Here is a 25,721-nt window from a genome sequence, read left to right as displayed (position 1 = left end):
AGGTTGATTAGATTCGGCACTAGGAGCTCAAGATCGCAACTTAAAGTTTAGAAAATATTTGAAACCAAGTTCTAAAAGCACCCTTATAAGTTAATTACACCTTCCATTATAAATATATATTTTTTCTCCAATTAGAAACTTCTCAGAAAAGGAAGTATTTGTGGTTACTGTTTTCAGTTGTTATCACTTCAAAGGTGAACTTGTATTGCAAGCATAAATTCAGTAGTGTTTGCCCCTAGTTTGCTAATCAGTTGACCATTTTTAATCTGCCATTTCATTTCATTTATGAATAGAGGAAACATTGATTGTAACTGCAACACAGCACCAGATGTGATAGGCTGCTTAATATTTACACAACGTCCACACTGCAACTGATAACATCATCATGTTGCACACAGGTTAAATGTAAAAATGTAAATCTTTTTTGTAAAAATGCTATCATATTTGGATATCATGTAAAAATGAATCATTTGGAACAGCTTCAGCAACTCAATCCCTCTAAATCTTTGCGGTGTCTAAACCTTTGTCTACTTCTAGCTGCCTAATCTACTCTAAGGACATCAGGTACAGTAAACAGTTTGTTCATCTTGTACAGAGTCAGATTTAAGGACTGCATATTCAAACGGCATTGACTCAGGCAGCAATGTTCAAGGACTTTTCAAGCTCTGATTGCAGAGGTTATCAGTGTCACAAGGTGAATACTATCAGGTCTGGGGTTTTGTTTTAATCCAGCAATAATGTGACATTATACCCCTAAAATCAAGCCTTCTCTTAGAAAATTCCAGTAGGCTGCTACACTTTTGTCCAGGATTTCTTCTACAGAAATAGATGTGCACAGGATGCAGAGTACACATCTTTAAGTCCAGTGTTTTGGGGAAGTGGCAGACTACATGTGCTTGTATACACCCGTACACACCCCTTTCCTTACCCTATCACCTACACAGCATATGTACAGAAGACCTAAAACTTTCCAGAAGTGCTGTACCAACTGAGTAGAGGCACAGGCTGCATTACACTGCAATAGCTCAGCTCCCTTCTGAAAGCATTTGAACAAAGGCATTTGCACATACACTGGGGGCATTCCTTGGATTAATAGATATCAGCAACTGATCTGGAATAATTGAATATGTACAGTAGTGTCTGGTTTAATCTGTTAACATTGCCATACATCTGGAAACCTAGGCAAACATTTTGAAAACTGTCCAGGGAAACATCCCAGAGTAAAACTGAAGACACAATGTCTAAGAACTCATAGCAATCTTCTACTTCTTGGCATCTCTCTCCTCTTAATATTCTGTATAGGCTTTACTTGATGCAGCCCCTGTTCATGTTTTCTGTTCACATTTCCTGATTATGCAGAAATACTGCTCCCCCCTCCCCCTGAGGACATGTGAAAAATACTAACATATCTCAAATCTCTAGGAGACCTTGAATTGTCCTTGTCCCAACCTTACAGTTCCTGGGTAAATCTTGTGGTGATAGATACCGTGTAATTGCATTTAAGACCATGATGATGAAATGATAACACCAACGATGTCTGCACATCAGATTTCAATGTATAGTAAAGTCCTGCCTGAAAGCAGTGTTAATAGTGGGACAGATTTTGTGATTTAATCCTAATTAGAACTCCTTGCTGATGCTAGTGAAAAGTTGCACTTTCAAAGGAGCAATAATCAGCAGTAAAAGACATAGCCTCTATTTTTTATTATTTTCCTATAAGATTGCAGCATTTCCACTATTAACATTGCTAAATATTGCCTTCTTAAATCCATTTTCAACAGCTTACAAGTTTGCTAAATTTGGAAAGCTTCAGATGAAACATTCAATAGCAGGTTTGTTTCTGATTAAGAATGCATATATTTTTAAATTAGTGTATTTTAAGTTCATCATCATAGGCAAAACCTCAAAGGGGGAAAAATAAATCAATATCTCTCTCTTGTTCAGGCATACATTAAGTCTGATGATTCAATAATTGAACACCCCATCAGACCATTCTTTGGAGTAGGCATGTTTAATTTAAGAAGAGAATGACTTCTTTTTGCAAGAGGCAAGATTTTATCTTTCCTGTAAAAGTCAGCAGTTCCACAAAGTTATAAATCACTGAAAAAAATCCCAAGGTGAACATTCAGAAGAACCTCAGATATTTAGCAGCTAAACACCTTTGAAAAATACATCTGCGCTTGCCATGCTCTAGCTGCTGCTGAGCAAGACTTCCCCTCAAAGCTCTGCGATGCTGGTATCTGTGTTAGCTCAAATCCAAGCATGTGAGAGGACAAAAAGGCCACTGCTCTTGTGCTCCTGATCAGCTGAAGAAGGTTTACTGAGGTTTTATGCTTTGGTGAGGTTTGCTGGATGCCTTTAACCAAAGTCAATCTGGGTATGGTGCCAAGTGTTGTCTTCACAGGTGGTAACCAGGTAGGTCTTCTGGCAGCGCTCCTCGAAGAGCATGGGGAACTCCAGGGACGATGTCTCTGGCAGGAACTGAGGGGAACAGTGCAGCTCTGGTACCAGAGCGGTACCTGGATAAAATTTACTTTTGTTCATATATGGTGACTCAAGCCGATTTAAAATTGATACACAGCAACAAGACAATTTAATAAAAAGTGTGTGTGTGGGGGGGGAGTACCTGAGCTAGATTAGTCAGCAGCATGTGTGTCAGGTCTCCCCAGGGCACCCCCAGCCCTGCTGGTCCCTTGCAGGGTGGTGGGACAGGCCCTGGAGGCGAGGCCCAGCCCTGTCCCACCGAGAGCCCCAGCCAACACCAGCAGTGTCAGGCTCCCCTCACAGCGTACCTGCACAGGGCGGCACAGACATGTGTCAGAGATAAAAGCAGATGCAAATGGAAGTCAGGCTCTAAGGTGAGATGGAAACACCAGGCAGGGATATGTTAGAGAAACTGAAGTTACAGCAGAAGCTTGGAGAGATCAAACAAGTAAGAGACAGCAGGAACCTGTGTATGGGAAACAGGACCAAGGGGGAGCAAAATTAAGGTTAAGGAGGCAGGTACAAGGGGTGGGGTGGGGGGGGGGGCAGGAAGGAATGTTAGTGTGCCTTCAACCAAAAATATAAAAAGATGTGAACATGCATCCTTCCCTTCCAACCTCATAAGTACTCATTGCCTTTAATGCTGAAAGGTCCAGAAATTATTAAGAGCTAGAGTTGAGGTCGCTTATCCCCTTTTGATCATCTCTCCATACATGTATGCATTACAATAATCTAACTGTACACAGATTGCACATTGCTTATCCTATAGTGATAATGTTTGATCTTACGATATTAACAATGTTTTTTTCTTTATAAATTTCTTGCTTGTACTTAGTCAAGTCAACTTGGATACATAAATCTCCTTAAATCATATCTCAGTTCCATCATGTGTATACTAAACAGGAACTTATTTGTTTTACAAAATAAAGTGGGCTGTATGATAAGAAGGTGCACAACCTATTAACTATTTTTCCTGGTTTAGCAAACTTTAAATGTTCTTTCATAGTGGTGTTTTCAAGTTCTTTTGCAACTAATGTTAAAACAGTTTTGTTGCATTGCAAAAATACTTTAGGGGAAACTCTGCTCAGATATTCTTCTCATAATAAAGTTCAACACCTTCAAACAAAAAGGTCACTGACATTTTCAAAAACATACACATTCTACAACTCCAGAATATGAAATAATGCATTCAATCTTATTTGGATATTCCTGGATCATCTCTTAACTGCAATGAAAATAAAGATTATTTCCATTATAGATACGGTCAAAAGGGAATTTGAAGTTCTACAAAAAAAAATTCATCTTTCAAAAACAGAATATTTTGAATATCAAACCTTGAAAGTAATCTGATGTCTATAATCTGACATCAAAATTATGGTCTGAATACACAGTTTGTCTGATTCAGTTTCTTTTAAAGTTGTGCAGAAGAGGATACCTGGAGATACACAGCTTCTTCCTTCTTCTTTCTGTGTTTCTTTGAAATACAGAGTTAACGTACATCTCAAAAACTACTCAAGTGACCACAGCGGGAAGATGAAGTCAACTTTTCATCTACAAAATTGGCACAATGCAGTCAGTGGCACTGCAGCCTTCCTCAAATGACCCATGAGCTAACACTGGCTACTTCCCTACAAAATAATTACCACCACCTTGTCACTCTTGCTAATTAGGATGTGGACTGAGATCACCAAAACAATACAGTATTTTAATCACCTATCGGATGGTTACAGATTTTAACTACTCACTTGACTGGATTTGAAATAGTAACCTAAAATGATTTTTCAAAGCTCTGTAACACTTAATTTTTCCTAAGTTACAAACTTCATGTTATTGAATGATGATTTTTTTTAATGACTTTTTAGTTATGTTCTGTGAGGAAACAATGTAAAGAACAGAACATACTGGTATTACTTACTAACACTAACGAATGTAACATAAATTATACATTAAAAAGGGCATTTGAAGTATCTATTTTCTTCTGGATTCTGACTGCCAATTATTAGAGACCTAAAACTGACTGTTAATGGATTGTTGATTTCTCTTGTTCATAGGATACCTGCCACTATGTCTAAGATTACAAAGATTTATGTTGCAGCTGGACAGCTGTTTGGTGTGTCAGACACCTACAATTCATGCTTACTGCTGACATTCCCTTCTCGGAGGGTAACGAGCTGTCCCTGATGGTACAAAGGTACAGAAGTACAACGTCACTTTGTGAAACAGAAGCGCAAAACACTGCAGGTTGTAATGACTAGCTTACAGCTTTAAGAGCAACTACTTTAAAATGTAAGGACTGTCTCTTTTGGGGACTGACACTACTTTTTAAAATTGTTGCTCACACACATTAGCGTTTACTTACAAAGCCTCATTGTGTAAAATCACTTTTATAATTATTCAGTCATTTCACTGACTTTTTTTTTTTTTAAAAAACAAAAAACGATTAGGGCACCCTATACTACTTTTCACTCAACTTTTAATGGGGGCAAATTCCCATACAGGTTGATGGAGTCTTCTCTGAGCAAAAATCTCAGTGCTCAGCTCACAGTTTATCTGAACTGTAAGGTGCAAAATCTCACCAAAACAAAACTAAGCACTGCTCTGTTACAGAACAGAGCATCTTAACGTGTAGTTTTGCTTAACCTAAGTCATGTGTTCCTAAAACACCAAAAAATACTGAACAATGAGACCAGCTCCATATCCAACGGAATTTAATAACAACAAAACAATTGAAGTGACAAGCTTACACATCACAACACTATAGATTTTTTTTTGGCACAATGCAGTCTGAATTCCTTTCCATGTTTTGTGAACAGCTGAATTGTGTTCTCTTACAAAATAAATTTATATGGCAGCCTGTGTACATCTGCTTTAATCTTAAAACAAAAGCAGTTTTGTTATCTTTAGTACAAGCATTATAAAAACACACAAAAAAGGACAGATGGTTTAGATTTTCTTTGCAGAAAGCAACAGAGAAGACTGACATCTCAACTATTTACGTAGCCACAACCGATTACAAGGCCACGGCAGACCAAAGAGACACAAAAAGTACCTCTTTGTCAACATCTCAGTTATTAACTGCTTTCAGTAAGGTCTTATAAAGAGCATAAAACAATTCTCTGCTCAATAGAGATAAATGCTTTAGTTCATACAATTTAATTTATGTTGTTATTAAAACACTTAATAACAGCCACACTAATGCCAAATGATTTAATTTCAGTACAGTTAAAGCAAACACTACCATTATGTTTAATAAACAAAGAACAAAACCCTTGAAAAACCAATGTTAAAGAAGTTATTTATGGTCATTGCTTAGCCTGCCTGACCCCATCACTTCTGCATTAAAAAAAATTTCTGGGTTGGCCATTTTCAAGCTCCCTAATTTCTGACAAAAAAGTGGCTATGCACTAGTAACTAGAACGTTAACTTTGCAGGAGTAACACAATCAACTTGGTCTGGCAGTCAGTTCTTTCAATTCAATCTTTATTTTAAAATATTTCACTCCAGAATTAAAACTTTCTCCTGCCTGGAATTAATCAAACTGATAGTGGTTTTGCCAGAAAGGCAAAAAACAGGAAAAAAGTAAAAGACAGCACATATGCAACATATCTTAGAAGATACATAACAATACAGAGCAGGTTATGAAGTAATAAATTCACAGTAGTTGAGACAAACACACACACAGAAAAGTTTTCCCTATTACCCTATAACAAATATTCAGAGAATAAATCATGTATAAAAATATTGCCCTTGACATAAAGCAGGTAACAAGGCAAGCTGAATTAGCTCTATCATGGAAAAAAAAAGTTCTCCTTTAGAGATACTGATGGGTTTTGGTATTATGAAATATCTTTTCAATATTTCTACGTTATAGTAATTAGTATTTTGGAGAATTTAAGAGGCACAAATTAATTATTTTCCAATTAGTAAGTAATTTAAAATGTTAAAAAAAAAGCATCAGAAAAATATTGCTCAATCTAAGTGATTTAGTCTGAATCAGTGACAAGATATCATAATTTTTTAATATAAAAATAAAAGTATAGGGTTTTGAAGCAGCATTTCTTTTAAGGAAAATGTTTGCTGTGAGGTGTACTGTTGCATTAAATCCTTACAAGATATGGAGAGGCTTCTGTGCATTTCAGTTACAGTCCATTAAATGTGTCATAGGAGGGACTGTACGATGCAGCTCAGTGGACCTGGAGGATAATTATGGCATCTGAAGAATGAATTGGTTCACAGAGATCAACTTCTAAAGAGCATCAGACAAAGCAAGTGTCAGTTCGGCACAGCCTTTGCCCCAGCAGCTCCTTGTGACCCCTTCTGGGTGATGACCCACACGTTGCGGGATGAAAAGCCATGATCCAAAGATACCATTGCCAATTTGGCAGTTGCACCTTCGGAAGCTGTGCCCAAAACACTGCAAGGATTGACAGAGCTTTCAAAGGCACAAGCTCTGAAAGGAGGCCAGTCTCCCCTTGGCTGCGCACAGCATAAGCTCCCAAGCACTGCTACGTGGAGCACACATCGCCAGGCAGCACCCAGTTAACATCTGTCATTAGCTCTGCTTACAAGTGCGTCAACAGATGCTTGCAGCAAGAGACACTGAACCTTGACATCCTACATAAAGATGTAAACAGTTCTCAACAGAAGATAAATCCAGAGAACTAAAAGGCACTCTGGCTAACTTCTGGTGCTCCTTAACATTCCCCCTACCCCCCAAATTCTCACACATCCCTTAAAACAAAACAAAAAAAGGCCCCACACAACAACAACAAATTCAGAACACTCCCCAAACCAACATCCAAATAGCTACAGCAATAAGCTTTTAAAGTAGACTAGAAATAATTATGAGACTTATTATAGCTAAGCCAAGTATAACTAACTGCAGAATAATATGAACTTTACAATGTTTAGACAGATGGAATTCTATTTCCTGATATAAAGCTGCTGAATTTGGAATTTACCCTATGCCCTAAAGGCAGGGAATCTGCTGTTCGAAACATGAATGAACTACACAATGTCAAGAGTCAGTGGTCACAACTTTCTTAAAGCACCCTTGAACTAAGAAGAATGAAAGTCTTCAGAAATAAAGCCTACAGAAAGGGACTGATTCATTTAACACCAAAAACAGCCAAGATCAAAATTAACTGAGTATATTTGTATATTTTCTTAAGAGGTGGTATATACAAGGAAAAGCATAAAGGATTTCTTTAAAATGGTCCCTTATATGGGTGTATTTCAGGAGTAATAGACATTAAATTCAAGGAAATGTCAAAAAACACTGCTCAGAAATACAGTTAATTCATCAGATGGAGGAACTAAAATGAGTAGGGTGCTTTTCAATGATGATTCAGACAATTTTTTTCCAGGAGGATTTCCCTCTTGGATGCCTGATCCTACAAACCTATGCAGTCAAACACAGCATTTACTGATAAATAGTCCTGCTGACTTCACTACCTTAAACCTCAAGCCAAATAATTTCGATGGTATTATCCATGCCCTGGGAATAGGAAAGGAAGACTCTTGTTTAAAGGACTACTCACAGCAGTGAAGACTGGCACAAGAGAATCCCAAAGAAGTGTGAGAAAGGACACAAGGCAAAGGAAAGAGCATTTACAATAAATGCTTACCCTTCTGTATGCAGGTTTGGACTTTTTTTTTTTTTAAATAAACAAACAAGGAAAATATGAACTCCACTGGAATAATCACGTAGTAACTTCAGCGTAATTCCATCACTGACTCCAAAAAACACAAACAAAAGCTCAAGCAAAGCCTATATCTAACTCTCCTGAATGAGGTCATCATGAGAAACTCTTCCAGCCCTCAAACCAGAAAAAAAGATAATAAAATAAAAAGGTGAAAACCTCCTTGGAAAGCATACCTGAGTTGTGTTTAACAAGGAACATCTTCAGCCTTCCCATTCTCGTGGTGCATAAATGCCCCACCAGAGCTATATTAAGTTAAACACACAGGAAAAAATACTTTTGTTGCTGATCAAACCATTTGCAGGTGTCTCTTATTTGAAGCTAAGGATACTGAGCAGTGCTCTGTTTGCTGACATAATATTGTATCAAAAAGGACTTCTTTGTAAAGAAAGTTCACAGAAAGCTGTTTTAACTGACAAAGTCTTTACTGGTGATATTTGACATCTGTTTTTAAAGAACCTACATTTTTAGGATATTATAGCTCAGCTGCTTCTATTTATAACATATTTGATTTAAAAGTTTCTCTCAGTCAACAAAGCAGGTATGCAATTAAGTATTCTGAAATCTCCATGTCAGACTCTAACCAGTGTGCATCCATCAACTCAACTTTTACTTCACTTTGTATGAATTTCTTCATAGCAGATTTCCCCTGCACACACACGTCATGTCTTTCATTTACAGGAAATTTCTCTTGCAAGAGAATGGGTGTTACTTAAAATGTGTGCTATTAAGTGCTGTTCAGAAAGTCCAGAAACTCACTGGCTTAAACACAGTGCTACTTACACAAACCATAATTACTGTTTAAAAAAAACTAATAGGAATGTTGGCTACATATTTGTTGGCATTGTTTTTATATATATATTTGGATATACAAACAAAAGAAAAGAGATAGAGAGTCCTATTAGGAGATAAGAAAGATGTTCTTAGCATTAATGCTATGCAACTCAAGAAAGCTGACAGAAGAAGCTCATATGGTGTGAAATCTTTTTAATAGCTATGTTTTGACTGAGAACATTTTCATGGGTGTATGTACAACAAGCTAAGAGCACAATGCAATCCTCTTTCATGTAAGGGCAAAAGCTAGTATATTATCAGAAAAAAGGTAAAGTCCATATTACCTAAAAAAGAAAGAGACAGACTGGAAAGAGTTCTTTTCTCAACAGAACCACTGATACTCTACTGAAAATGTGCAAGTAAGTCATTTCAAACAAAGCATACTGTGACAGCAGGGCTTTTAGAATTTTATTTCACATTGAGTATTTTATAAGCTTACACAACTTCATTAAAAATTTATAGAATATGGCGATGAGAAAATGTCTGCTTTACTGTAAATAAAACCCTTAAAGGAGAAATATTTTTTAACCCTAAAAATAGAGGCAACAAAAACACTCAAACATGAAAAAATTACAGTAACAGTAATGCAATCTTCAAAAATATAATTAGCTAATGAAAGATTAGGGCTCATTTTCTTAAGCCTGAGTATTCATAGACTGCCCTGACATACTTTATATTTAAATTCACAGACATCATGTTTCCAAAACATTAGGCACAGACTCATTTACCATGTCTGCACACCCTAATGAAACTAAAAATCAAGAACAGCAAATGCATACAGTATCTTCTCTTCTGGAAAGCATCTGGGAGGTGCTTATAAAGAGAAAAATATTCACAGTATGAACTGCTCGCTCATCACAACTTCTTGAGTCATTGCAGACTGGGCACTGCACTTCATTTTGAAAACTAGTTTGCAGTAGACTTTTGAGAGGCAGTCCAGAGCTAATTATAGTCCAATGCTATGAAAATGTGCTCAGAGGGATTTTACAGCTTTCATCTACTACTCCATTATCATTGGCCAGCGCGGTGAAACATGGTCCCAGTGTACTTCTCGCCTCCTCTCCCCACCTCATTTCGTGAGGTTTTCATCTGCCCCAACGCAGTGCCAGAATGTTTCTTAGCTACTTGCTCAGGGGACCCCAGACCTACATCTTGGAATTCCTAAAACAGATTTACATATCATATATTCCACTCGTTCTACCCAGTCACAGACATGGTGACAACAGCAAAAAGCAGCATCACAATCATCTTTAAAGAAAATCAACAGATGGACTGCTTAACTGAAACATTCAGGTAACACCAGATCAATTAACCTTGCTCAAGAAATAATTATATTACCATGTGATTATAAAGAATGGATCCATTACCTGACATGTAACTTGTTAAAACTTTAAAAAGTATAGCATATTCTATACATGAGTATTTGCATTCAATAGCATTCCATACAACCAACACTCCTTCAGAGTACAACTGTATGATGCAGGTTTTTATGGCAAATATATTTACACCATTCAGAAGAGAATGGAAAGAAGAAAGTAAGAAATTACATTCTCTGCTATGATTTTTTATTATTCTGCAAATTGACCCTGGCAAAGACTTGAAATCCAAACTTCTAAAAATAAAATCTGAGCACCACTCTAGTAAACATGCCTTCCTAATCCCACTGCCATGTCAATCACATCTTCAGAATTCATTCAAAATGTCACTGAAAGTTGAAAACTGCAAATCCTAGCAGAAGCTACTGAATCAGAAGATTAATAATGATAAAGTTGATAGAGTCCCAACACTTTCATCAGTTTGTCATTAGATATGAACACAACAGCTAGAGTTGTCAAAAGGTTCTGAGAAATAATACACTTTTATCTTAGGCCACACTTCAAAATCATAACTACTCCACACTTTTGAGACATCATTCCTTACTTCCCTGTCTCATTCTTTAAAGTGATATGTAGCATTCCAGCAGACCATCAAGTCTCCAGAGGTAGCTATCACACACTATATAAATTTCATTACACACACTTGGTACCTTATGCGGTACATAAGTAACCAATACAGCAAGGGCAAGACATTCTAAAAGCACATACAGAAAAGTAACTGGAGGAACAATATTAATTAGCATTAATGTCAACTGGCCCAGTCCATTTAAGCTCGAAGTGCACTCCTGAAAATAGAAGACTTGAAAAAGATTATCAAATTCCCTGAATTGCTAATATATCTTTAGTTGGACAGCAGTCACCTCAGACTCATTCATGACATAAATGCTATGTAATAAAATATAAAAGTGTAAGGTTGCTTCCAACATCCTAAATTTTTCACAGCATAGATTGCTGTGTCTTCACCTTCTTTCAAAACAAGCAGGCCAAACTAAAAAGTTTTTTTTTTCTAGTGATATTTATAGCACTAGCTAATTTCCTAAAGAAATGGAATCAGTGAGGTTATATTAAGGTAGTGACTTGAATCCTTTTCCAAATTACCTAAAGTTTCAGCTTGTTTTATGTACATCACGGAAAGGCAAAATTACAGGTAATGTATGCAAGATTACTAGCAAGGAACTTTTCTAAATATGGATGCCAATGTTAGCTCTGTCATTCTTGGTTAAGGCACAGAAGAGGTCAATTTTTAGAAGTATCTGGTACCTGCAATTTCCATAAATGCAAGGATTATAAGTTCTAAACACTTCTAGAAGTCTGGTTCTTCACAGCTAGGTGTCCAACTACAAAATTCTGTGAAAAATTAAAAGTAGACCCTCCTACCAAAGCAATTGGGTCACTCCTAGAAGAAGCTGGACAAGACTTATGTTTAAACCATAACGTCCAGCAGTGGACATTGTTTGGAGCATGTGTTATTGTAAAAAGATACAGGACAATCTTTTTATTCTGCAAAGAGAATATACCTGTGATGCTTTAATGTGGTACATCCTTCTTTTTTTCAGCTTTATGAAACCAACAGAGGATATGCTTTCAGTATCTCCACTCCATTAAGCTAAGAATTTCTGTAGAACAGGGTGAGGGTAAACTCTAAACATTTAAATTCCAAAATTTAAGCAACACTAAGCATATAATTTAATATGAATTCTACAGTAAATATCCCAGTACATATGCTGGCTTCTTGTTTTTCTGTGAAGACGCTTTGCACCGAGCAGTAATTACTTTCGGTCTACTTCTGTGGTTGTCTTCCCCAGTACCGTATGTCTCTGGGTCACCAATCCAAGAAATGTGTTAACTCTGAGCATATTATGTTTGTACTTCAACTTTGTACAACCAGGCTTTCACTGCTTGTCTTCCATCCTGCACGAGGGAAAGATGGGCACCCGAATCCAACACAGCCTATTATTGCTACCACTTAAGAAACTAGGGATCCTTCTGAGTAAAAGGATGGCCTGAGAGTTGATTGGGGATCTTGAAAGGGCAGTGGATGGAAGTAGGAAAGCAAGAGCAACCAGGGAGCTGTGCTCAAAAACAAAGGCTCCCTGACTGTCCTTTCAGATAGAAGAACATAACTAAGTTTTGCCATCAGAGACAACCATACACAGGTTCTTGGATGCCACCTCCTCTTTGTCATCCTGTCTCCAAAGCTTTGCTGCACTCCCAGGGACTCTAAAAAGAACGAACACAACATTTTCTCTGCCTCAGACCCCATTTGTTTCATGTCCGCTTTCATCCTTCATTGCCAGGATAACAGCAATTTAACCTAAATTAGGTTATATCTTGCCCATCAAAAAACACTCTCCAATTCTGTCAGATTCCTTTCCTGTCCAGAAAAAGGTATGCAAGAAAAGTAAGGGTTCTCTGGCTCTGAAGGAAATACTTTTCCATCGCACTTACCCCGAAAGACATTAAGCACAGGCTGCAGCAAAAGGCAGCATGTTTTCCTTTCTATCACACTTTTCTCAGCAATGGTTCACTACCAGAAGCTAACTCCATCTGGTGCAAATAACCAACAAAAGGAAGCCAATTTGAGGGGAAAAACATCCTCCAAAAGTCAAGGAAAGTATTCTCCAGATGCTGATAACTGTGTCAACATAACTGTTTATATCCAGCTCAATCTAAAACTTGAATTTCACTGAAATTTCTTCAGGGAAGCTGCAAGAACGGAAGTCTGGAGCAACTGTGGCCTAACAGAGAGTAGAATAAATACATAAATTAAAAATTTAAGTAAGCCAGAAAGCAGAGCATTTCCAAGCTGTCAGCAACTGGCAGGGAAAGTTCTGCTTTCTTCTGGCTAAAAAAAGGGCAAGTTTAAGGAGGCTAGACCTCAATACTGTAATCAGCTGGCAACCAGACACTGCCAGTAATATGCTAATACAGCAGGCACACACTGCCTGAGATAGCTGAGGTAACTTGAGCAGATGGAATGGAGCCACTGGGATCTATTCCCATCTTTCCAAACAGACAGAAAGGCTTGACAGCCAGAAGAAAAAAAAAATTAAAAAAAGAGACAGACAGACAGAACGAGAGAGAGGAGTAATGGTCTCCTTTACAGTTCTCTGGTGATAAGAACTGATGGAATTACACTAAGCGTGTTGTCCTGATTTTGCTTTGGGAGGTCTACATTGTTGCTCTCACTGAATCGGCAACACTTCACTATTGTGATGCTTGAGTGCCATGTGCTCAGCCCCCCTTTCTATTACTGTAAAGGAAGACTATGATGAAGAGGCACAAGTCCAGTAAACTGAATAACCAATGGCCTAAATGGAACAAGGCTCTCAAACATGACAGTGTTTCTTCAGCTGTGTCAGACACATTTAGAGCAATTTACCAGATACACAATGGAAAGAGCTATTAAAACCAAAGTTCTACATTCAAGTCACACAAAATAAATGTTTTATTCACAAACCTTACATGTTTACTCCATCCCCTTTTCATTAAGGGGAACAGTTTCTTTTCCACAGAGTGGTAGGAAAAAAAACAAAAAAGAATGCCCGCACCTGACCATAATCTGTCCTGAATACGATGACTCCTTCTGCACAGGAATGAACAGTACTTGGACAATGCTGATCATTTTCTCGCAACCAGACCCGAGACCCCTACAATAAACAATAAAAAAAAAACAAAGTTACAGATGTCATAATTAAAAGCTGATCAAAGAATTCCACTTAAACATTTTTCTTAAGAAATATTTATCAGGTAAAAAGACAAAATAAAAGCGAAATCCAAATAAGCAAGTGAGAGAAAGGAATAAAATAATTTCTTATCAAACATTTGTCAGTTTCTACTGAGACAGTTTTTTTTTTCCTCCCTTACGGAAGTTCCTAAATGACAGCAAGAACAGCTGGAGCTAATTCACTCAGTCATGTGCCTCATGTTAGTATACATAAAATTACAAAGTGGTGTCTGACTTTACACACAGTTTAGAAGATCTTCCTCAAAGCTGTCAGGCTTGCTACCTGTTTATTTTCAACCTCTGCTTGGATCACTGCACTTCCACCCAATCATCTGTAGTCTCCATTTCACATTTTTTCTAAACCACTTCGACCTTTATACCGTACTCCTCTCATGGCTGCACAAGAACTCAGGATAAAAACAAAAAACAAAACAAAAAAACACTAGCAGAAAAAGTGACAGAAATAATAATGCTTAATTTTTAGAGGCAGGGAGGCAACTGAAACACAATCAGCCACCTACGTCTGTCTATTAAGACACGGTAAACTCAGACTATTTTAATTTCCACCTGGCTATTCACAACTCTTAAAGGTAGATCCAGCAGCCAGAAAACAGAAATGTCCACTGCTGAGAATAAGAAGGGAGGTGGATGTGGGAGGGAGCCTCCTCTATGGGAAGGGGAAATCTACAGCTGACAGCACAGCTGCAGTTGTAGTGAGGCTACCGAAGAAAGCAGCATCAAAAACATCACATTAATGACACCCACGGAAGTTGCTCCAGTGTAGAAGAAGCCTTCAGCTGCCCTGAAGATATTCAGTAGCAGCACCCCAGTGGTCTGACTTTAAACCCAAACCACACTCTCATTCTCCAAAAATGGACAGCAGGCTCCACATCAGAATGGCAGTATTTTATGGGTATTTACAGAACAGATTTTTTCATCAAAACGGACAAATTCTCTCCAGAGGTAAAGGGGTGATAGAAAAGGATTAGGAAATACCGGTGAATTTGGGTGAATGAGTGCTTAAGACTCAATTTGAATAATTAATTTTACATTCCAGCATCCAAAGACTGCCCTTGTATGAATTTCTACACATAGAAACTAGATTTACAACCTCTCTATAAGTTGGTAGAAGTGGGTTCCTTATGGACAATCAGAAGCAGCACAGCCTTTTATTTGTTATATACTTAAGGTGAGTGGCCCTGTCATAGAGTTCAGCCACGTTATGAGTTGGATACCCTTAAGATCATGTTGAATACATATTATTCTTGTTTCTATGTTGGGAAACTAGCAGCATCAAGAAGCAAAACAATGCTCTCATGGAGAAGAAACTTTTGCCATTTCATTTCTCTGAATGGTAACAGCTTAACTACATATAGAGGATTACATAAGAGCATCCCTGGCCCTTTCTCCCCTCCACCTTTTCGTAAACTGCATTCCATTTTAAATGCTGTAAGGGCCTATAGAGCTGTACTCCATTTTACCTTTGAAACCTCAAGCCAGATGGTTTCCAGGTTTATAGCAAATCTAAGGCAGTTCAAACGCAGGGTATGTCAACTTAACGCACAGGGTCAATGCAGAGCAGGAAAGAGTACAAAGTGCTGAGAAGGGCAGAGGTGAGCAGAAAGCAGAGAGCTAGCATCTGAGAAAGGCAAGAAGGAACAGGGGAACTGAACAAACAGTACACAGAGGACACCCAAGAAATGGTAAAAGTGAGAAAGGATTTAAAAATTTCATCCAGTGATAACAGTGGAAAGATTTCCACCAAGCTCATCCGGTCTGAATCAGACTCTGGCAGTCCAAACACCCTGATGTCCAGGGTACCTGTTTTGTTTTTAATATTCTCAGGCAGGACTAATACTCTCATACTGACTAGTTTAAGGGCACCTTTCACTTTGTGTTTTCAAGAGGGAGAAAGGCTGAAGTGAAACCAGACATGCTCCAACAGATACAGAAGTCTCTTCATCCGCATAATGTTTCAGAGCTACCAGATGTTTGCTTCCACAGCAAGCCATTCATCTTAGATTTTCTCTGTTACATTTCACTCAAAGTCAACGAATAGAAAAATAGGATTTTCCTCCTATGTCTTTAAGTGCAACTCAGACTCAAGAGCGATGACAACTTTGAAGATGACATCCTCAGCATCAAGCAATATTTACCACAATTACAACTGCAGGAGACAAAGGCTTTTTCATTTTAACTACTGAAGAGCACAGCTGCTACCATCAGCCAACAGTCCGTAAAAGCATCCTTCCCTCCCTCCGGGGTGGTGGTAGTGGGACTCCCTCCCTCGCACATGCAATGCCGGCTCCTGCAGGATCCTGTTGCTCCCATACGGTCTCATGCCCTCCTGAACCAAAGCATCCCACCGGCTGAGAGAGTGAGCTGACGACAGAAGCAGGCCGAGAGATAAAGCTGACACTTGCGAGCTTGGTTCCCAGCAGCCAGCTGCTGCCCAGGAAGCACAGCCGCCTTCACCACCTTGCCAACTGGCTCTTGAACATTCATATTTCCGTTTGCTCCCTATGTACACACAAGCCAGTCAGACGTGCACATGCCCCCAGATCAAACATAAGTTATAACTGCACTGTGTCCTCTCACCGACACACACAGGCTCAGGTCACTGAGTCTATTGGAGCTGAAAGAGGACGGGGAGAAGTGCAAGAAACACACTGCTCCTCCCTGTGCAGCCATGCTCCTTGATGCTACCTCCAAGACTGTCTCCTAAAACAAACTGATTTCTCAAGACCCCCTTGCAACAAGAGGACTTTGAGAAACTCCTTTACAAAAAAAGAGCAATCTGCTATGAAAAAACGTTGTATGTCAACATGCTACATATGCAAGTGGTGTAAAATATACCACATAAATGTGCACACTGTGCAAGAGACATCATGCATCTACCAAGCACATTCTACCATATAAAATGCTCAAAGCAGTTAAAACAAAGTCTTTTTCCTCATTTTTTTATATCCTTTGCCATATCATTAAACCTATGTATCAAACAGAAATACTTATAGAAGCATTATGAGATGTAATACTCCTAAATTAACATAAGAGACTAAAAGAAGAAGAATACTGAGCCTAGGAAACAACCACATTCAATCTGACAATCATTGTTTGAATAATTTTTTGTTATTAATAGAATCATTCTGGCATGAAACTGAAGTAACACAACATTTTTCAGATTATAGCGAACTTCTACTTGGTCAGGCTCCTCTGTCTTGACAAAACGTTCCCACAGGAGCGAGGCATAACAAAGCTTCCCCTCACCCCGCTTTCTCCCCCTCCGTAAATAACTGGTTTTGTTCACAAAGTGCAACAGCTTTAATGAAAGTGATTGACATTGCCAAGTTCTGGAGACCTGACGACTAGAGGGGCGGAGGCATGTATTACAGTCACCACAAGCAGAGAAGGGAATTTAGCCCTGAATTTCCTACTTCCCAGAGAGATGCTTTAGCCAGTTTATTGCTGGGCAAGAAGCATCTGTACTGCTCAGTCTCCACCTTGTCCTTTGTGAATTTGATCCATCTAAATACATAAATAAGTAGCAAAAAACTATTTTGTCAAAACACAGACACGACAAGTTCTTAGAGTGCTTCAGTACAGCTAAAATCCTGTCGTTCAGCTAGTTTATTATTTGCCAAGATCTCCTGGCTAAAGTGACAAGAAGTTTATGCTTTCAAGGGCAATGAAAAAGCTTATAAACATTAAGCCACAACAATATTTGCCAAAACCTCAACATTCGAAATAGTCTCTAATAAGAAGAATGTTTTCCATCTTGAAATTAAATAATTCATTCTGTCTCTTTCTGACTACGAAGGAAAAAAAAAAAAGCTGCCTGCACAGAAGCATTCACTTGGTTGGACTAGTCCTAAAATAAGCTTTTTAAAGAGAGTATGAAACAGTTTGATTTAAACAAATGTACATTGTTAAGGGTCAATAGCTACTATTCAGAGAAGGCTGGAACAATGCAGTTCACAAAGTCTGAAGCATTTTAAATGCAAATACAAAGCGTTCTCTGGCAAGGTAGTTCAACAATACAATATCTGTCCACGGGCAGGGTGCACTGTAAGACCTTCCACTGGGGGGGGGGGGGTCTTCCTAAGGGATCTGGTACAAGCTCCACAAGTTAAAACTGTGCGCTGTGTGTCTAGCTAGCTATGCAAATATCCTGCAGTCTCTCTGCAATATCCAAGTTATTCACAAGTCAGTTTTGAGAACAAAATCCTCACTACTAATTAATTTATGAAGAAGATTTAAGATATACTTGGATCAAGTCTTTGGATCTACAAAAGCCACAAGTGAGGCTACTTTGATTAAGGAGCTCGGGTTTATTTTTATTTTGTAATTCTCGAGCAAGTACAAACCCTCAATACAGTGTGAAAGTAAACATCCTTACTTTGAGGGAAAGTGAGGACTGACCTGCAGGATCAAGCCCTTTGAGGAAAGGAACAGAAATCAACCTGGTTTAGTCCAAAGGCCTCTTGGATAGGTGTGAATAACTGCTGCTGATTAACTAGAAAGGCCAGCTTCTGTATCTGCTGGAGATACAGGCACTGCAGCCTATGAGCCAGGCAATTGTGCAAATATCAGCATAAGACTTGTATAAGGAAGGACTCCACCAAATGCACAGAGTACTGCGTATTGTTCTAAAACTGTTTTTAGAGGAGAAGCCCGATAGCTTTGTTACTTTAGAACTCCCTGACAAGCAATTTGACGTACTGCCATTCGGCTATTCTATGATAAGAGTGGAAAAAGATCAAGTCAAGAAGCACATATTAAAGCCCAATGGTTTTTATTTCAGCAAAGTGAGCTTGTAAAAATATTTGGAATAGCATTTACAGAAGAACAGCCATATGCCATCATTTCCATAGCAAAGTGAGAAGAATTAAATTTGTAAATCTCACAGCTGCAAGACCACCTAAAGTCATCCCTGGTCCTTCTACCTTACAGATTTTACTGCTGAAAATGGAAACACTACTATTTGTATCCTTCTGTATTCTGTTCTCAGAAATGTTAAAAATCCTTTCTTTTTTTACTTTCTATTGTAAATATGCTCTGGAAATCACAGAATTAGCTAAGCAGTTTATATCAATCAAGTAAAAAGGCAGAACACTCTTTGCAAAACCATAATTAACAAGCTAGATTTTGTATGCATACAGGTTGTATGTGGAAAAAGTAACTGCCTGTAAAATAGTTACATTTTTATATATATATAATATATGTACATATATATATGAATGTACTGTATAATAACTGTGTTTTCATCCAAGTCAAAATGCTACTCGTTTACATGTTATAATGTAAAACCAGTTGACTCATCAATGCTCTTGTTAAAACTTTTAAAGACAATGAATGTAGGTTATGCTGCATCTGCCATCCAAAAAGCATTCCATTATTAGGACTCAGCAAAGCAAAAGGAACAACAGTTAATATGTATTTAGAAGACTTTTCATTTATGCAGTCCAGTAGCCTGCCTATAAATGTAAAGTTTGAGACAGGTAGAGATGACATTTAACTAGGTCAAGCTAGCTAAACCTAGCAAGCTAAACTAAACCCACATTTATCTTCATTCCTCCTCTCCACTAATTCACACACTGATCACAAGGAGAGCCACAGGAAGAAAGTGGCTCTCCAGACAAAATTGTAACTTTGCAAATTTTATGTCAATAAACACCTTTGCTTCTGAAAATATTGACTTCATTACTACCGAAAACTCTCCAGTATAGGATCCAGACTCTTAGTATGCTGGGTGCATGCCAGGCTAGACCAGTTTGCTAGTCAGTGGCAAACTCTTGTGAAGTTCACCAGAAGCAGGATTTCATCTCTCTCACTGACTTCAACTCAAAGTGAAGCGTTCAGCCTCTTAAACAGAAAGCCAGACTTATTCTTCCATACCTAAGCCCAGAGAAACAAGCAAGGGCCATTTGTCTCATGTATTACTTCGTAATTTACAGTATTTCACTGGATTTAGATCCCCTTGTTTGCAATACTGATTTTCCCCAGCTTAGGTTTCCTGTGCTCATCAACAAAATACTTCCACACAAGATGGATTTCAATGGTGACTGAAATATTAATTACAAAAGTCTGTGTACACAGTCACTGCACAACCTATGAAAGGGAAATAAGTTAATATTCCAGAAATTACTTTAAGATAATGTTCCTACTAAGCTCTGCTTCTCTCCAGGCATTCTCCCGCTACTCTGTTCATAGTCAGAAAACCCGCAGTTTTCTTTTGGGGGAGGTGGGGTAGGTAGAGATGGAGGGAGTTGCAAAGAAAGAGTAACTGAATCCAAAGTCTCTGCAGCCAGTGAGAGACAGCACAGCTTTGGAAGGTACTTACCTATTTAATCTGAATCCAAGCATCTTAAACTCAACTTCATGAAGTGATTACACACACAAATCTAGGCACATAATTAATCTGGCTGAATGGGATCCAAGTTATTTTCAAACACTTATGGCACTAACTACAATTTCCTTAGAGCACACAGGAGTAAATTACTGACACCTCTTTCTCAGCAAATTTAGTTTTGCCTCCTAAGCTATACTGCTTTATTTTACTGTTTTAAAGCAGAATAAAAACATTAAGATATTTCCACAGGAGATAAGGGCAGCTTAGGGGGTTCGTTTCATGCAGAATAAAATCTCCTTGAAAACTAAACATTTCTGTTGCCTATCCAACCCCCCCCACCAGATCAAAGCATCAGCTCTTCAGCTTTTGAGGTCTGCGCAACAGCTGCTGATTAACATTGAACAGAATCCATCTCCTTCTGTTTCAGTAATTAGAGATAATGCAGCACCAACGATAGCACACCACATTAAAAACAAGTTACTCCATTAAAACATATACCATTACTGTTGCGGACTTGACAAGAAATGGAAGAAACTTTTACCTTCCCCAGCCTTTTGAATATACCAGCACTTCTTACATACTGTTATGGACAAGACCGCTATTTTTACATTAAACCTTGGGGGGTTTTGTGTTTTTTTTTTTTTAAACATTATAACTTACTAGTCTCCATTGGTCTCAACACAAACAGAACATAGAGATTAACCTCTATATAAGCAGGTGAGCAAGCACACACCTATCTGCTGCTGGCTAATTTCAATACACTTACCATTACCAAAGCTGGATCAAAGGCCAAAAACAATTGCACCTTCATTAACAGAGCTCTGAAGATGTGGCTGCCAGCTCCTGGGGACTAGGTTTACACAATGCTTGAAAACATTACCTCTCTTACCTGCAAGACTTTTTTGAAGGAAAGAGTTACTGGTATTAGTACAGTCTAAATCATGACTTTAACAAGAGAGAGTTCAAGCACTACCTTTACTTTTTGGCAAGTTTTGCAAAACACCATCTTTTTTTTGCTTGCAAAGCCACCCAACCTACACCACGGCATCATGGCCGCAAAAACACAACAATAAAGGGATTTGCAAGGCCAGTACTGTTATCACCCCTCCCCCCCTTCCAGCCTTCCCACCCTGGCAGGGGGGAGGCAGGCAACCGTTAAAACTGTGAGTGAGGAGCGGGGGGTGGGGGAAAGCAGGGAGAAGAGGCAGTCATTTATGGTAGAGGAGAGATGCAAGAAAGGCAGGGAAAAGAAAAAAAAAAAAGCAGCAAAGCTTGGGGCCACTGTGAACCTTTCCATCCCCGCCTGCTTTGGGGTGGAGGTAGGAACAGACCGGCAGATGACGGACCTCCTGGTATATTCATGCTCACCTTAAAAAACAAGCAGCACGTCATCCCTTCCCCTAAGCGGACTTCCTAGGAAGAACTATACAGTATTCTCCCCAAAACCTTAAAATTATCCTAGGAACCAAACAAGTCCCAACTCTGCCTTGACAGATTTTAAAAGAAGTTTCATTTGTCTTTGATGACAGCAAGGCTGTGCCAAGATGTCAAATTTCTCAGAAACTAGCAAATTTTTATTATATTCACAACTCTACAAATGTTTAAAAAATTTTTTTTTGTTTGCATACGCCGCCTGGCCAAGTTTATAAACTCACATGAAGGGGGATGATTTCTAAAACAACAGATATGAAGTGGTGCTAGCATCCTTTTTCCATTCCCTCCTTCAACTGCCCTCTTGGGGTGGTGTCTGAAAGGCCAACGAGGTTAAGTGATAACAGGATTATCTTCTTTTTAACTATCCTCTTTATTGGGGTTCAGCAACAAAACTTGCTCTCCACGAATTCTGCACTTAAAATATTCTGTGCTACTGAATTTGTGGCCTGTTGCAGGTTGCTAAGGATCTCAAAAACATTTTTCCCAGTGGTTGTAAAACCTAGCATTTTCTTCCACCCTTCTCTTGCCTCCCAGCTGAAGAGGATACAAACCGGGGCAACGGGAGCTGACTCATGAGCGCCATGTGGTGTGCCTGGAGCAACATGTCAGAGACGGACCCCTCTGACATGAGGGTCAGCTTGAGACTGAACTTCAAAGATTCGCATTCACTACCTGTAAACCCCATGAAGAGTCTTGTCTGCAAAATGGGAATGCGTGCTTGCAAAGACAGACATTCAGTTTCATTTCTAAACATTTTATTTAGGAAGAACATCTTTCATCTGAGTACTTAAAGGCTGATTAAGTGAAAAAAAAAATTCCTTTGACACATGGATCCTGAAGAGAAGCATTTACTATTTATTTTCATGAAAACGCAGATCTATTAGAAACTATTCAGCTCTCAACAGAAGATGTACCAGGATACTGACTTTTTAAGAACAAATTATAATACAGAACAACTACACCATGCTTTTTTTCCCCCCCACAGATCCTCGTTGTGCTGCACAAACATGGATATGCCTCGTCTAGAGGCACATTATTTTGCTTCAACCTACTTCGAGTTTGTAAAGCAGATGAAATTCCTGACCAAGATAAATTTTCTACCATTAACCACTTTTTGCCAGCCTTTTTTTTTTTTTTTCCTACCCTGGTAAAAGTTATCAGTCTTCCTGCATCAAGAAAAATCATCAGTAAAATATCGGTGTGGCACCCGAAGGTAAACAGTAGGAAGTGAACATTAGCAAGGCATGGGCTCTTCCTTGTTTCTGCAAAGTTCAGCCTTGTTTTTTTTCTCTTCCCTCTCCCCACCCCCTGTCAAACAAGTTGGCAATTCCTGGAAAAGTTACCTTTAGTCAAATGGGATTCTTCTGTGAAAAAAACTGTTTGTATTAAGCAGTAGACTGTGCAAGGTAACAAGCACACTCAAAACATACCTGCATGATTACCACAGCCTGCCCTTTCAGGTTACTAGCATTGAAGTACAAAAGGTTCCAATCTAGTTCATATTTCCACATTACCAATTTTCATGATCCTATTACAAGTTCAACAATATTTGGGGTGTTTTTTGTTTAAAAGTCTCTCTGCAGCTCAGAAATATCATATTACATGTTATTCACACTTTCCTGGGCCACGGAAGGTGGGGATAGGTGAAAGGGAGAATATTTCCAGCTTTAACTGTTGCAGAGGGGAAAAAATAACTGTAAAATGAGAGCTTTAAGACAAAAGCAAACCAACCAACCCACCCCACGTTCAGTGTCCTTTTTTCCCCCCTCCTCTCAATCCCCATGTTTTCTTAAAATTAAGACTCAGGATTTTGGAGAAGCCTTATTCAAAATTTGGAACAATAAGAATTAGCAAGATTGTATCCCAAGGCTAAGAAAGTAAGCATGAAAGGGAAGGAGAAAAGAGAATAATGGACCAGTAAGCCCACAGTTCTTTTATTTATTTCACTAATAGAAATGTTAATGAAAGCAGAAGAATTTTAAATATCGGCGCATAACTTTTTTTCTAAGTGTTATTGACCACCCTGATTTTGTATTTGCAATAGATCATCAGCAAGTTTCATTTCTGTTTGCAGCTTCACTTTCACAATATGATCACTAAATGTCTCTTGTTTCATGACAGGAATTTAAGTATTTGAAGTATTTTGTTGCATTATTTCTTTAGATTGCTAGTTCACACTTCCAAATAATTCCCCCCGCCTTTTTTTTTTTTCTCTCCATCAATTCATTTGGCAAGTTACAGCTCTCGCCCTACAAATACCAAATTTTCTTCTTAACTTTGCCCAACTACCAGGTTCTATAAAAGTTGCCAGGACCATTCATATGAGTAAACATCTGTAGGATAAGGCCTTATTATGGTTAATATGTAACAGAATATAAAAACCAGGAGGAGAAAAAAAGCAGTTTGAAAGTCAGGAAATCAAGGTGTGCTATTGAACCTGTTCTGTGGCAATTCGAACAACCATTTTATCCCTACCTTTTTGAAAGCCAGTCCTGCTCATCTGACAATGTTAAGGAAAAAAAATCCTAGTTACCCTTTGACTGCAAGTAGTCGATGGGTTTGCATTGTACCAATCCTAGCAGACAGAGCTCAGGTCTTTCAGTCCCACAAGCTATGATGATTCATCTATTAACTTTCACCAACACCACCCACTCGACTCTGTTCACATTCCCTGTAAGTCAGAGGCAGTGTACTGAATCCAAGACAAATATCTTTTTGCCACATCAACTCCAATTGCTTAAACTGTTCCACAGCCTAACAGCTTATCCCTTCCACGCGTTCCCTCAAGACTGACAGAGGGGAGCACAGAACTCAAAGGCAGGAAAGGGAATGCAGGGAAGTTATGTAAAATAAAAACACATGCAATGTCCATACCCAGCCAAGAAAATTTAGTTTTCTGGCTTACAACTGCTAACTTCTGCAACTTGCTAGCAGCAGAATCACAGAATCGCTGAGGTTGGAAGGGACCTCTGGAGATCATCTAGTCCAACCCCCCTGCTCAAGCAGGGTCACCTAGAGCACATTGCACAGGATTGCATCCAGGCGCGTTTTGAATATCTCCGGAGAAGGAGACTCCACCACCTCTCGGGGCAACCTGTTCCAGTGCTCTGTCACCCTCACAGTGAAAAAGTTTTTCCTCATGTTCAGATGGAAGTGTCTGTGTTTCAGTTTGTGCCCGTTGCCTCGCGTCCTGTCACTGGGCACCACTGAAAAGAGTCTGGCTCCATCCTCTCGACACCCTCCCTTCAGATACTTGTACACGTTGATAAGATCTCCTCTCAGCCTTCTCTTCTCCAAGCTAAACAGGCCAAGCTCTCTCAGCCTTTCCTCATAAGAGAGATGCTCCAGTCCCCTAATCATCTTTGTAGCCCTTCGCTGGACTTGCTCCAGTAGTGCCACATCCCTCTTGTACTGGGGAGCCCAGAACCGGATGCAGTACTCCAGATGTGGCCTCAGCAGGGCTGAGTAGAGGGGGAGAATCACCTCCCTTGACCTGCTGGCAACACTCTTCCTGATGCACCCCAGGATACCATTGGCCAATGTATTGTACCATTGGCAGAGTTGAAGCCAATTTTGGAATCTCAGACAGGCACTCTCAGACTTGCAGGATGACATAAAATGAGTCCAATGGGGATTATGAAACAACTTGAGGAGGCAGGAAACTAGTACTACATTCCCAGGAGGTAAGCATCAAAAACTCAGGAGAGCAAGCAGCCTCAGGGCAGTGCACCCACTACATCAGAAGCCCACCTGGTGCCTAGGTTTTACAAGCAGGTTTGGAAATGGGATGGTCCTCACAGCTCTGATGCCAGGGC

The 25,721-nt window shown here is 39.0% G+C and overlaps 1 protein-coding gene across 1 annotated transcript in view; it reads right to left on the bottom strand.

Moving 5' to 3' along the window:
• MYO10 (myosin X) overlaps nt 1–25,721 on the bottom strand; it is a 181,320-nt gene that overhangs the window by 127,467 nt on the left and 28,132 nt on the right. Inside the window, exon 2 of the mRNA XM_067290985.1 lies at nt 13,948–14,046. Coding sequence (XP_067147086.1) covers nt 13,948–14,046 — 99 coding nt within the window. The remainder of the gene's footprint in view (nt 1–13,947; nt 14,047–25,721) is intronic.

Source organism: Apteryx mantelli, chromosome 2 (genome assembly GCF_036417845.1).
Source record: "Apteryx mantelli isolate bAptMan1 chromosome 2, bAptMan1.hap1, whole genome shotgun sequence".
Classification (NCBI taxonomy): Eukaryota; Metazoa; Chordata; class Aves; order Apterygiformes; family Apterygidae; genus Apteryx; species Apteryx mantelli.
Note: the sequence above shows the minus strand (reverse complement) of the source record. Positions and strands in the feature narration are given on the sequence as shown.